The following is a 12,782-nucleotide window of genomic DNA, read 5'->3' on the forward strand; positions in this document are numbered from 1 at the left end:
CTCATAAGCATAGATAAGATATTGTTGACTGAGGGTAATTCCAGCGAGATAAGAATTTGACTTCGGAAATGCTCAAAGTCATTTCCAAGACCAGCAAGAAGTTGAAAGGCTTTTTCATGTTCTCTAAGCCTTTTTGATGGAGCATTATCCTAGTAAGTCATGGTACATAGGTCATATTCATCCCATAGACGTCTCATTTTACCATAGTAATCAGCAATGCAAAGATCATCTTTCTTTAGACTATGGATCAAGCAAAACAATTGATACATCCGAGCCACATTATTTTGTTCACCAAACAATTTTTGGGCATTAATCCATATGTCACGGGCAGTAGTAGCATGCATAAAATTTTCAGCAATTTTTGATTCCATAGAATTTAAAAGCCACGACATAACCATATCATTGACCGATTTTCATTCCTTACACTTAGCATCATGAATTTCTGGTTTAGTAATTTCTCCATCAACATATCTGAGTTTTGATCTACCGCTAAGATATAAGGAAACAGATTTCAACCAAGAGAGATAATTTCTTCCATCTAGCAAAATAGAGGTGATTTTTGAACTTGGTACCTGTTCTTGAACGAGTATTCGTTCAATCGAAAAATCTGACGCCACGTTTGTTGCAGCCATGGAGAAACACCAACTTAGAGTACCCGCTCTGATACCATGTAGAAAATAGATCAAATAATAAAAGAACACACAAGTTTACGTGGTTCGGTCAATCAGACCTACGTTCACGAGAAACAGCTTCACACCCCTCGTGTGATTTTCTTCATTGTGTTGTGCATAGAAAACAATACATAATATAATGTTCCAATCCCATTAAGGAACAAAAGGAACAAGGAGAGCAAAGGCTCTTTACAAGGCAACAGGAAGGTCATCATGGCAGTATGGAAATTTCCAAGGAGATCATTCTCCAACGCTCGTCCAACGTTCCTCTCAACGTTAATGATTCAACGGGTGGGAGATAAAAATGGCAACCATCATTTTCAACATTAACCCACATAACGCGCTCATTGAGTCATCAATTTGGAGACACCATGATTGGAAGCCATCGACTAGCAATCAGAAGCTTTCCAGCCGTCGACTCTCCAGCTGCTTTTATGGATGGTTATCTTCAGTTCTTCTTCAGAAGCCAGTCTAACCAGAAACATTCTCTTCCCCAACAACGGAAACTCTGGTTTTCATCAGACTCCCCAGTCTTCATTTGATGCCTTGAACTCTCAAAGAGGTTCACCCATGTACTCCCCAAATCCAATATCAGAAGATTTAGAACCACAGTTTTGGGGTCTCTACCACACCTTCCTCACTTTCAAGCAAGGGAAACCTTCCTCATCCATCTCAAGCTCACCGTTCCAGCATCATCTGCGCCCACAATTTCCTTCTTCCGTTTCCATTTTGCAGATGGGCCCGTTCTCCTTTCTGTTTGCCTGCACATCTTCAGGTAGCCATGACCATTGTACCCCACCTTCCTTCGTTGATGTGGTGGGGCAGTTTGCTATCACAAGCTCTGCTGAAGCATGGTTTCCCCGGCTGCAGAAGCTCATTAATCTAAAAAACTGATCTTACATCTTTGTTTTCCTGCCAACTATCTGGTAAATTAATCATTTTTTTTTACCATTTCGTCGGACATTGAATCAAAATGACAAAGTATTCCTTTTCCACTTTCCAATTTAATGATGGAATGCAACTTGTATAAAAAATTCAGCTGCTAAAAGAAGAGAAAAAATCAAAGAGAAATGCATGGCGCTTTCTAAGATATGACCAAAGTGCAAGCCTTTAAACGAAAACTGTCGTCTTCCCTGCTAGCCGATCACATGGGGCTGCCTTGAAGGCAGCAAGAAATTTGCGAGCTTCTGAGCTGTGAACGTGGCTTCAACAACGACCACTCGCTAGTCACAAATACTACTGCGAGAGAGAGAGGGGAGATCCCAAAGCATCGACGCCGACAAAGCAAGGTTGAAGCCCGGGGAACATTCTCATGGAGGGGCGACTGCCCCACCCATGTGAAGCCTGAAGAACCACGAGTCTACGTCAAGGATGGCTCCTCGCCCCCACAGCATGATCCACTCTGAGCCACGGAAAGCCAGCAGCCCATGTGCTCCCTCATCCACATCACATCAGTGTTACACCCTGCCCATCTCTTCCTGCAACCCCCTCATTCTGGCTTTGCCCGTTCCTTCCTCTCTCGAGCAGCATTTCTGCTTTCTGCGTCTAGGCTCTAGCCTTTTATTTGCTTTGCAGAGAAGGTGCTCCTTTCCCCACCCTTATTCATATGAGTGAATGAATGAACCAGTGGATCTCTACAAGAAGATTGGAACCGCTTGAATCCTCTGGTCCTGTTCGTCCTTTGGTTTTCCTTTGTCCTTCATCGCCATAATCAGTGGTGTGAGAGATTAAGCTTCTACTTCTTGCTGTCCATGTCACTGTGGGAGTATGAAGAAGGTGAGCGTGTGGGAGGCAAAGAGTACAGCAACGGCCTACTAAATTTAACCAAGCATGGCCTGAGAATTGATGGGTTTCAGAGGAGAGACCAGTCTTGGTACCAAACTCTTTCTATTTTCCAAGCTTTTGATCACCTTCTATCCTCATCTTTGTACTACAAAAAAGGATTATAATCACAATCTTTCTTGAATTTTGCCCATTTGGTAAGGTATGTCGCCACAGATATTCCGAGTGACTTGCTGGTTCAGGTGGGAGATGTCACCTTCCATCTTCACAAGGTACGTGTGTTCCATCTTCACTGGAGTTGCTTTAATTTCTTGCTGGTTCTGATCACGAGAGAGAGTGATTAGTTTCTGTGTTATTGTGTTGCTGCAAATCGGGAAATCTGCATCACCACCAAGCAGTATCCCCTGATCTCTCGAAGTGGAAGAATAAATAGGCTGATATACGAGGGCAGGGATGCTGAACTGGGTCGAATTGACTTGGAAGACCTGCCCGGCGGCGCCAATGCTTTCGAGCTTGCGGCCAAATTCTGCTACGGCATCGCCGTCGACCTCACCGCCGGTAACATCTCCGGCCTCAGATGTGCAGCAGAGTACCTGGAAATGACAGAGGACCTGGAAGAAGGCAACCTCATCTTCAAGACTGAAGCCTTCCTCAGCTACGTGGTCCTCTCCTCGTGGCGGGACTCGATCATCGTGCTCAAGAGCTGCGAGCAGCTGTCGCCATGGGCAGAGAACCTTCAGATCGTCAGGAGATGCAGCGAGTCGATAGCCTGGAAGGCATGTGCAAATCCAAAAGGAATCAAATGGGCGTACACAGGGAAGTCATCGAAAAGCTCCAGCCCGAGATGGAGCGAGATGAAGGAAACCAGCCCCAGCAGAAGCCAATTGGTGCCGCCAGATTGGTGGTTTGAGGACGTCTCCATCCTCCGCATCGACCATTTCGTGCGGGTGATCACTGCCATAAAAGTGAAAGGCATGAGATTTGAACTAATTGGTGCGTCCATAATGCATTACGCATCCAAATGGCTGCCTAATTTGGGAAAGGAAGGAGCAACAGCAGTAGCAGCAGAGGAAGATAACAGAGACAGCCCTTGGAAAGGTGGACCTCTGCACATGATCGTCGCCGGAAGCACTGAAGATGGGATGACTGGACAGGCTCGTGAGCAACGAATGATTGTGGAGAGCTTGATCAGCATATTTCCACAGCAGAAGGACAGTGTCCCCTGCAGCTTCTTGCTGCGCTTGCTCAGAATGGCCAACCTCCTGAAGGTGGCGCCGGCGCTGGTCACTGAGTTGGAGAAGAGGGTAGGGATGCAGTTCGAGCAAGCCAGCCTCTCGGACCTCCTCATCCCCTGCTACAACAAGGGGGAGACAGTTTATGATGTGGACCTGGTTCAGAGGCTGCTCGAGCACTTCCTTGTTCAGGAGCACACAGAGCCATCCAGCCCCAACAGCCAATCCTTCAGCGAGAAGCATGTGGGCTACGAGGGTGCCCTCATGGCGCACCCTGCCGGAAGCAGTGCCAAGATGAGGGTGGCTCGGCTGGTGGATAGCTATCTAACAGAGGTGTCCAGAGACAAGAACCTGTCTTTAACCAAGTTTCAGGTGCTAGCAGAGGCCTTGCCGGAATCCGCTAGGAGCTGTGATGATGGATTGTATAGAGCCATCGACTCTTACCTTAAGGTATTCCTCTCTGTCCATCAATTATTATAATCATCTATCCAGTTGCAGTCTATCTGCAACCATGTCTTGCCTTCTTCTTCTTTCACAGTCTCCACATCTCTGCAACTATCTCTACCACCATCTTCCTCTCTTTCTTAAAATGCTGCCATAGGTGACTCCACCAACAACTGAACTCTGTTGCCTCTGGATCAGGCACATCCAATGCTCACAGAGCATGAAAGGAAGCGTTTGTGCCGGGTGATGGACTGCCAGAAGCTCTCCATTGACGCCTGCATGCATGCCGCACAAAATGAACGGCTGCCGCTGAGGGTGGTGGTTCAGGTACTCTTTTCAGAACAGATCAAGATAAGCAATGCCCTGGCAGCCAACTCCATGAAGGAAGGACCGGAGCCTCAGTATACTCCCATGGTGCCGACCAGAAAGACCCTGCTCGAGGGCACACCACAGTCCTTCCAGGAAGGGTGGGCTACAGCAAAGAAGGACATCAACACCCTCAAGTTTGAGCTGCAGACCATGAAGGCCAAGTACATGGAGCTCCAAACGGACATGGAGAATCTCCAGAGGCAGTTCGAGAAGATGGCGAAACCCAAGCAGTCAGGATCATCATCCTCGGCGTGGACTAGTGGATGGAAAAAACTGAGTAAGTTGGCCAAATCCTCAGCGGCTGATGGACCTGATAATGCATCTCAGGCTCCTGTTCAGGTTGATCAAACCCGGAAACCAAGGAGGTGGCGAAATTCCATATCCTAGTTCATGTCCTGCTGTAACCCCACTCTTCTTTAGCAGCCGCTGCTTTTTCTTCCGTCCTAATCTTCTTCTTCTTCTTCTTCCGATTTGAATGCAGTCTGCTCACAGAATTAGGCTTTGGATGTTTCCCCTTCTTCTTTTCGAATCGTGTTCCTCTTTTTGCAGAATTGAATCTTAAAATTACGAGTCTGGTTTCGTTTGTGAGCTCTTGCTCTACCCGTTGGCCCATTGTCAGCAGTTACATGGGATAGATAGGGAGATATCTAAGCATGCTTTAATGAAAAATAAATTTTATAAAAGGTTAAATACTTGGAAAACGTGTGTCTAACTGTCAGTAAATACAAAAAGTTTTCTTCTTTTTGAGTGATAAGTGGCATAGTTAATGCCCAACAAAGTTTCATATCATGCAACAATGGCAGACCTATATATTTTTAGCTGAGGGACACTAATATATTATATAATGACCCAAGAACACTATTAAGTTTGTGTTCCATATGTAGGGGGAACTAAGTCTCCCAATTCTCCACACTCTTGGCCAGTCCCAGCGGATAGACTAGTGCATTTGTCTACCGTTTGATGGAATTAGGAATGGAAAAGGCTTCTCTTCCATCCAAACATGTGATTCGCACATAATACGTTTGCCTTTCTACCCATTCGATATGTTGTCCGACAGTGGTACAACATGTTTGTTTGTGTCATGAACATGTTAGCTCAAACAATTTTATTTTCCAAAAATCTGGAACTCTTTTTTGGTGTGTTTGTGTGTCTGTATGCGCGCGCGTGTGTGTGAGAGAGAGGGGGAGAGGGTTTCACCGCTAGCTCCCAAACTTCCCCCTGTTGGAGGTTTAGTAACGGCGGAGCCACATATGAGCTGGTGTAGACCCACACCAGCTATATATATATATATATATATATATATATATATATATATATATATATATTTGACATCTTCTTAAAATATTTGCTCTGTTATATATAGGAATGCTCATTTGAATATAAATTCTTTTGGCTCTGCCACTTAACAAGTTGCCAATGAGAGGCCAAGATTGTGGACCAGGTGATAAGGTGTCCTCCAAGCCAAAAAGAGTACATGACACACATATCATGACCACAATTGCTTGCTTTGCAGCACCACAATGACCAAACTTCATTTTTTCATTTTTATTTCTTTCTTTACTTTCTATCTTCTCCCCAACCCGTTAACATGGTGAAGCTTTTGCTTGTAAGACACCAAACATTTTCAAGGCAAAGGGCTAAATTTTCAGGAACACACTTACACGTTTAGGTAATTACCAAAATGTGTCTAACTTTTTAATAATGTTAAAAAAATGCACCGGAGTTTTCCTAGTTCATTAACATATCGATAATGGCACCGGAATCGGTTATGTAGTTGCTCTAACCCTAGAATAGCCACTGGAGTAGCCTTGTAATTAACTTCATGTTTTTTTTTTATATTTGCTCTTCCTTTTTTCTTAAGGCCGGCACCAGGCCGAGCTGCCGCCGGGTACTCGGTACCTGGCCTGACTCGGGCCGAGGAAAAAAGTACCTGGGCCAGTTCGACACATTATCGGGCTAGCCCGAGTGGGCCCGATAAGCCCGATTCAGGTTTGAAATTTATTTTTTAAAATTTTTATTAATTTATATATATAATATTTTATTATAATTAACTATAATGATATATTATTTTATATTAAATATATATTTTTAAATTGAATCGGGTCGGACCCAAGCAAGGCTCTGGCTCGGGTTTTTTGAATCGAGTCGAGCCTGAGCCCAATTTTTGGATGTCGGGCCAACCCGGCCCGACTTATTATCAGGTCAGACTGGGTCCGGCCCGATACAGGCTTATTTCTTTGTCCTGCAAATGAATTTTCTTAAAATTTTGGCAATAACTAGAATCACGCCTAACTTTTCCAAAGTTAACTAAAAGATCCATAATGAGCAGTTGATTGTCCCGATTTTGATGATATATCGTACTGTTCTTTATAGTTTATAATAATGCATTGCATGACATTCTGTGGTGCATAATTAAAATATTAAATGCAGGTCGTTAAATTATTAAATATTAAAATATTGAATGCAGGCCCCGCATGATCGATCTTGACGTAGTGATTGGCTGGCTAAGATGAAATATATTAAATTTTAAATTAGGTTCTCATCTAGCTGTTCTGATATTTTAAAAAGCATTAATCAAAGGCATATTGGTTGGACTATGCACATCTTACTTCATCATGTTAAGGATTTTCTTATATTTAACTTTTTGTGAATAACTGGTTTACTTGTCATGTTTTTTTATTTGCTCATAAATATATAACAAAAATGTTTGTTTTGGCGATCGAAAGTGTTATATTCTTTGTGAGGAGAACGAATAACCCCAGTGGACGAACGAAGGAGAAAACCTTACCCGCTAGCCTTTTGAGAGAGAGAGAGAGAGAGAGAGAGATATTAGGGTTTTGAAAGATTCGGACGCTGAGTTTTGCTCGACTTTTAAGTTTTAACCGGTTCGGTTGATTAAAGGTCACGCTCGACTCAGTTGTACATAACGAGTCGAGTCGAGCTTAAAGGAGTTGAGTGCCTTCAACTCAAACTCGACTCATTTAATGACTCGAGCTTAAGTTTGAGCTTGAACTCGACTCGTTTATAAACGAGTCGAGCTCGAGTCAAGTTTATGCGGGCGAGTTCGAGTCGAGCTCGAGTTGGCTCGACTCGTTGTGCAGCCCTATGTGAAGCTGCCGATTCAGTGAATGGACTACTTCTGTATTCATCTGAAAGAGTTGTAAATCCTATCAAAATATTCACTATATATATATATATATAACTCTTCAAAAATTTTAAAAGCAAAACAATGAGACCTGGCTCTCTTAACGTGTTTGAAGAGATGAATCTGATTTTTGACTCTACAACTTCTACAGGCCAAGTTCAAACTCTTAATGTGGGCATAGAAAAGGGATGTACTTTCGATTCTTTTGAGAAATTAGTCAAGAAAAATTTTGGGAGCGTTTGGATGGTTTTTTTTATGGGTTTGACGTGAAAAACGAGTTTGGCGAAAACACAGTTTCACAAAAACCATAAGAACTCACTAAAAATCTAGTTTTCAGAAAACCAAATATTCAGAAAACTGGGTTTTTGAACGTGTCATCTAACGCCCCTGGGAAATTTGCAATCCAAATAAAATAATAAGTTGAGACCTGTATCTTACTCAAAGGAAACAAACGCTTAGATCACATTCTAAGCGCTTCTATTAACGAAACATGCCGTTTTGGGTAGGCTCTTCAAAGAAGTTGGTTGTCTCAGTTTTAGATTCCACAAGTTTCATTTTTAACATCTAAAATTTGTAAAGCAGTATGCTAAAAAAATAGTTGTCGCTAGGCTGAGGATTTTGAGAAATCTTCAAGGGCTTATAAAACGACTCATTGTGTGTTCAGTTTAATGTGGTGCAACCAAAAGTCAATTGTGAAGTAGGTTTAGCATCTATGTCACACAGACTCTTCAAAAAATGAGTCACACCCATGTCGACACGACGCTAGTGTTGGTGCTGCTCTGGCACGCACCCCAACCGCATCCTTTCTTATGTAAGTTCAAAATATTTTTCATTTTGTTCTTCTCTCTATCTCTTTATTTTTTTATGTATAGTAATAAAAGTAAAAAAGAAAGGGCAGATTAAGCTAAGAAACAAGCTAAAATTATATATATTATGAATACATACATTTATATATACAAAATGAATATTATATATACACCCTTGCCGCGCCCTCGCACCCAGATTTTTTGAGATACGTCGCACCGGCAGTGGCATCTGCACCCACACCCTGCACTCATGTGACATAGTTTACCATCAACTACATTAACCAAATTGGCTTTAGCGGGGATGCCAATAGATCGAATTCGTATCGGATATTCACATATTCATATTTTAATGTGAACAAAGAAAAGTCATATCTGAATCTGAATTGAAATCCTATTAGAATCTGGTTTTTACATTCATATCTGAATTCGAAACCAAATTTTTAACCGAATCTGACCGATTTTCAATAGATTCATGCACCCATGTCACTGGAATCAGTGATCGGCTGCCTACTAGATGAGCCTATGCACCAACATTGAAGATGTGGCCCCCAACATTCTGCTACTATTAACAGTTGCCTCCTCTTCGCTTTCAACAAAGCGGACTTGCAGGGTTCCCTAATTCTCAAGTCAGTGAATTTGAAGGGACTTGTCAATCTCACCATAATGGTCCGGTTTGCTTGGCAACTTGCCCATCGCATTATTCCTGCTTGACAATTGGTTCTAACAAATGAATGCAACCTCTTACAGCTCTTTTAATTAAGTTAGGTTGGGCATTGATCTCTGTGGTCACCCACAGTTCTATTCAGTTGAATGGCTGAGCCACCCTTTACTTTGATCATCCACGTTTCAATTCTAGCTAGCAGCCTTCCGTGTGTATTTTGGTTCTTAGGGCCGTCCTCTTATAGAATGGGTCAAGGTCTTGGTCGAAGACTAAAAACTCTACAGGACCTCAAATCCATATAAGGAGGAGTCAGGTCCTGTTGAGTTCTTACTCTTTTATGTATAGATTCATCTGATTATTATAGGAATGATCCCAATCCGGAATACGATCCGTAGAAGAAAACGCCGATTAAACCAATCACAAGAATACCAGTTACAGTACCTCAGCCAAAGAGGAATCCTTCCAGTAGTATTGGCCATTTACCTTACTTCCCTCCCCATTTCATCAAGTGGTCATGCTATAGACATAAACAGTCATGAAACATTGGCAGGTTGGTAAAAGTCCGATCACCAGTTTGAGTTTGATTACTGTGTGTCATACTGTTCTGAGCAGAAAACGATGGATCTGCAATGCAAAACGATGGATCTGCAATGCTGTAGTATGGATCTTGAACCTTCTCTAAATGGCCTTCAATCTGCTTTGTACGAAACCGGATAATAGGATAATGAAAGAGATCTGTAAATGCAACGCCTACAACTGGAGCTACGCAAGCTGTAACTGCTGACAAAGAGATTGGAGCATAGAGGTCCCCTGTGGACTACGCGAAGGTTCTTTCTGTGACCTCACTCAAAGACGGGCGAGATTGGAGCATAGAGGTCCCCTGTGGACTACGCGAAGGTTCTTTCTGTGACCTCACTCAAAGACGGGCGAGCGTAGGCGGGGGAGTGACAAAAACCGTGTCATATTTTGTCCACTTTTGCATGGTCCCCTTATTTCTTTTCGAACTGAGTGTCCCACTCCCCACCTAAGTCCTTGAGGAGTTCTGGGGGGTGGGGAAAACTTCTGCTTCTTTTAGGTTTCTTCCTGCCTTCTTAGATCTTTTGAATCAAATTGATCAATCATGCCGCCAATTTAAAACTAGCGGAGTCAGAAATTTTTTCTTGTGAGGCACTCATTCAATACCTATAATTTCTTTGGGGAACTTACGTATATAACAATCAAATATATCAAAACATTAACACATATATTAAACTATTAAACTAATTTTGTGAGGCTGGCGGAGGCAACTGCCCACACTTGCGATCATGTGGCTACACCACTGCAATTCGGTTAATTTGTTGTTTTCAGTAGCTGAGAGGCACTAACATAAGAATTCTTAGATTTGAAGGAGATTTTATGTATAACAAATTAAATTATATGGAGAGACTAACATGTAAACAAAATAAATAGTGTGGGTCTGTTTGACAACTGCTCGCCAATGGCCTAGCTAGAAATTTTTGGTTAAATGGCAGTAATTCAAAAATGAATGGGCTGCTCCCAAGGTCCAAGGCTATTTTAGATAGAACTAATTGTCAAATGTGATCCAGGGCTTGGTAAGGGTCAGGGTAGGGTTCTTTAAGGGTCCCTCATTTCCCTATACCCCAAGGTCTAGGTCTACTTAAGAACTTGGGTGAAAAAATGGGCACCATCAACTAGAGCATCGCACATCCACCATTTGCAGTTTAAAAAAACAGTGTCCACGAGAATCGAACTTACAACCAAACTTTCACTATCTCACCCGCTCGACTATGTATGCTAAGCCCTTCTGGGCTTATAGTTTTAGGGGACACTGCTATATATTAATTATAAGCAAATTGTTGAAAGCACCAACACTAAAATAAAGGATTTTTGTGGGGCTAGTGTGGGCAGGTCACTCCATCGCTGCTGCCCACACAAGCCCGCACGTAGTTCCGCCACCATTTTGTGATTCATTTGAATCATTTGTAAGTCTGCATAAATATTAAAATACCTTTGACAAAATAAACAATTTTTTTTTTACAAGTTCAGTTAAAGATAAAAAAGCTCTAAAATATTTAAAACCATCAAAAAATAAAACTTGAGGCTTGCCATCGGCCGTTGAGTTGTTGCCACCTGTTTACTTCTAATAAGCAGATTCGGACTGATTTTTAATAGCATGTATTAAGAAGCAGAACAAAAAGAATATTATGCAGAATGATTCGTTATTACTTTTATCAACAAATTCACGAGGGGCCATGCAAACCAGTTTATATCATGAGTTGCATGGTTCTATTTGCATGTTTAATCGAATAGTAATAAAATAATGCAAGCTTCCATATCTATATTACGGATGGGAGATGCTTAGTTCAGTAAGTAAAACACAATAAATGAATAAAATATGCATTTTCATATAAAACCATATCCAAGTTCTCTTTTGACTAGATCTCATCTAATCTAAAATTCAAAGGGATTTTAAACCAATTTGTGTGCTTCATTCTTTATGATACAGGTTTTGACCTTTCTCCCCTTTCAATTGATGTTTCAGAAATGCGCATGCATGTTTGGGAGTAAAGATAGAAAACTATATTCGAACTCCTTTCAACTTATGTGTTTGGATCTAAATGAGATTCACAATAAGTTTCCATCTTAGTTAGAAAGAATATGGATCATAATTCGACAATCACGTGCAAGTTTGATCATGGGAAACCAAATCTGGAAGATCTAAGTCACCGTTTAAGTAGGTTTATGGTTCTTAGGTTTGGATCCATCTATAGCTAGACAAGTGAGGTCACATGAATAAAATAAAAATTTTGGTGAAACCAAATCCAAGTTGTCTTTTGATTAGATATAATCTAATTTGAAACTCATTTGAACTTGCTTAGATCCCATTAAAGAAAATTAGATCTGAATGATCTTTGTATACCCTTTTCGGGCTTATGTTCTGGATCCGTTTACCACTAGTATTTATGACTTAATGAGATAATCCCAACTTAGTTTCGATTTAATTGCAATAAATAGTATTTTATGTGTAAAATGAGTCCACTGAACTAAAGTTTGTTCAAGCTTAAATTATGTCATATGATTAGCTTTGAATTAGTCATTAGTGTATGTAAATGAATTGTACTGGCGTTTTATAAAACAAGTGGAGTTCTCGTTAGACTTGATGAAAAATCTACGAGTCAATTATAAGGTTTGTAATCGGATTATGGGTTGTCCGTTAGATCTGAATATGGTCTACTGCTTGAAGAGCGTTGAATAATAATTATAAACATTAAATTCATCTTGATTTGATTATAACTTGTATTGTGTGCCACAGAATTATAAATGTCAAACATGAAATGACATAAAATTAATCTCTAGACCTAACGATTAGATATTATGTTTTGGGACGCATTAAGTGGCACGTCACCAGTTCGACATGTAGGAACGCTATGCTCCCGTAGCACAAAGAATACAATCAAGTTGATGCATGCGGGGATCTTATTGTTGTCTGGTCAAAGGTGGAGTTAGGATTTTCTTCAGGGGCGGGCCGACAGTCCAACCTCTGAATCCGAGTAGGGTCAACTGAATTCAAATCCAAAAAATATATGGCGCAATTAAAAAATTTTATTTTTTTCAATATAATTTTTTTTTTCATTGGCCGGGGTAGGGCCATGGCCTAGGCGGGCCCCCCTC

General features: G+C 41.3%; 1 protein-coding gene across 1 annotated transcript; it reads left to right on the forward strand.

Moving 5' to 3' along the window:
* Nucleotides 1-1,944: 1,944 nt before the first annotated feature.
* Nucleotides 1,945-5,086, forward strand: LOC116248845 (root phototropism protein 3). Its single transcript, XM_031621849.1, has 4 exons — nucleotides 1,945-2,544; nucleotides 2,656-2,725; nucleotides 2,852-4,135; nucleotides 4,328-5,086. Exons 1-4 carry the CDS (start codon nucleotides 2,423-2,425, stop codon nucleotides 4,883-4,885), a joined length of 2,034 nt encoding a protein of 677 aa, XP_031477709.1. The 5' UTR covers nucleotides 1,945-2,422; the 3' UTR covers nucleotides 4,886-5,086.
* Nucleotides 5,087-12,782: the final 7,696 nt, after the last annotated feature.

The sequence above is a fragment of the Nymphaea colorata genome, chromosome 2 (assembly GCF_008831285.2).
Source record: "Nymphaea colorata isolate Beijing-Zhang1983 chromosome 2, ASM883128v2, whole genome shotgun sequence".
In the NCBI taxonomy this organism is placed as follows: domain Eukaryota; kingdom Viridiplantae; phylum Streptophyta; class Magnoliopsida; order Nymphaeales; family Nymphaeaceae; genus Nymphaea; species Nymphaea colorata.

Coding starts and splice junctions, on each gene's coding strand:
- LOC116248845 (XM_031621849.1), top strand. CDS start 2,423: ATGTCACTGTGGGAGTATGAAGAAGGTGAGCGTGTGGGAGGCAAAGAG. Junction 2,545..2,655: donor CAGAGGAGAGACCAGTCTTG/GTACCAAACTCT, acceptor CCATTTGGTAAG/GTATGTCGCCACAGATATTC. Junction 2,726..2,851: donor TCACCTTCCATCTTCACAAG/GTACGTGTGTTC, acceptor ACCACCAAGCAG/TATCCCCTGATCTCTCGAAG.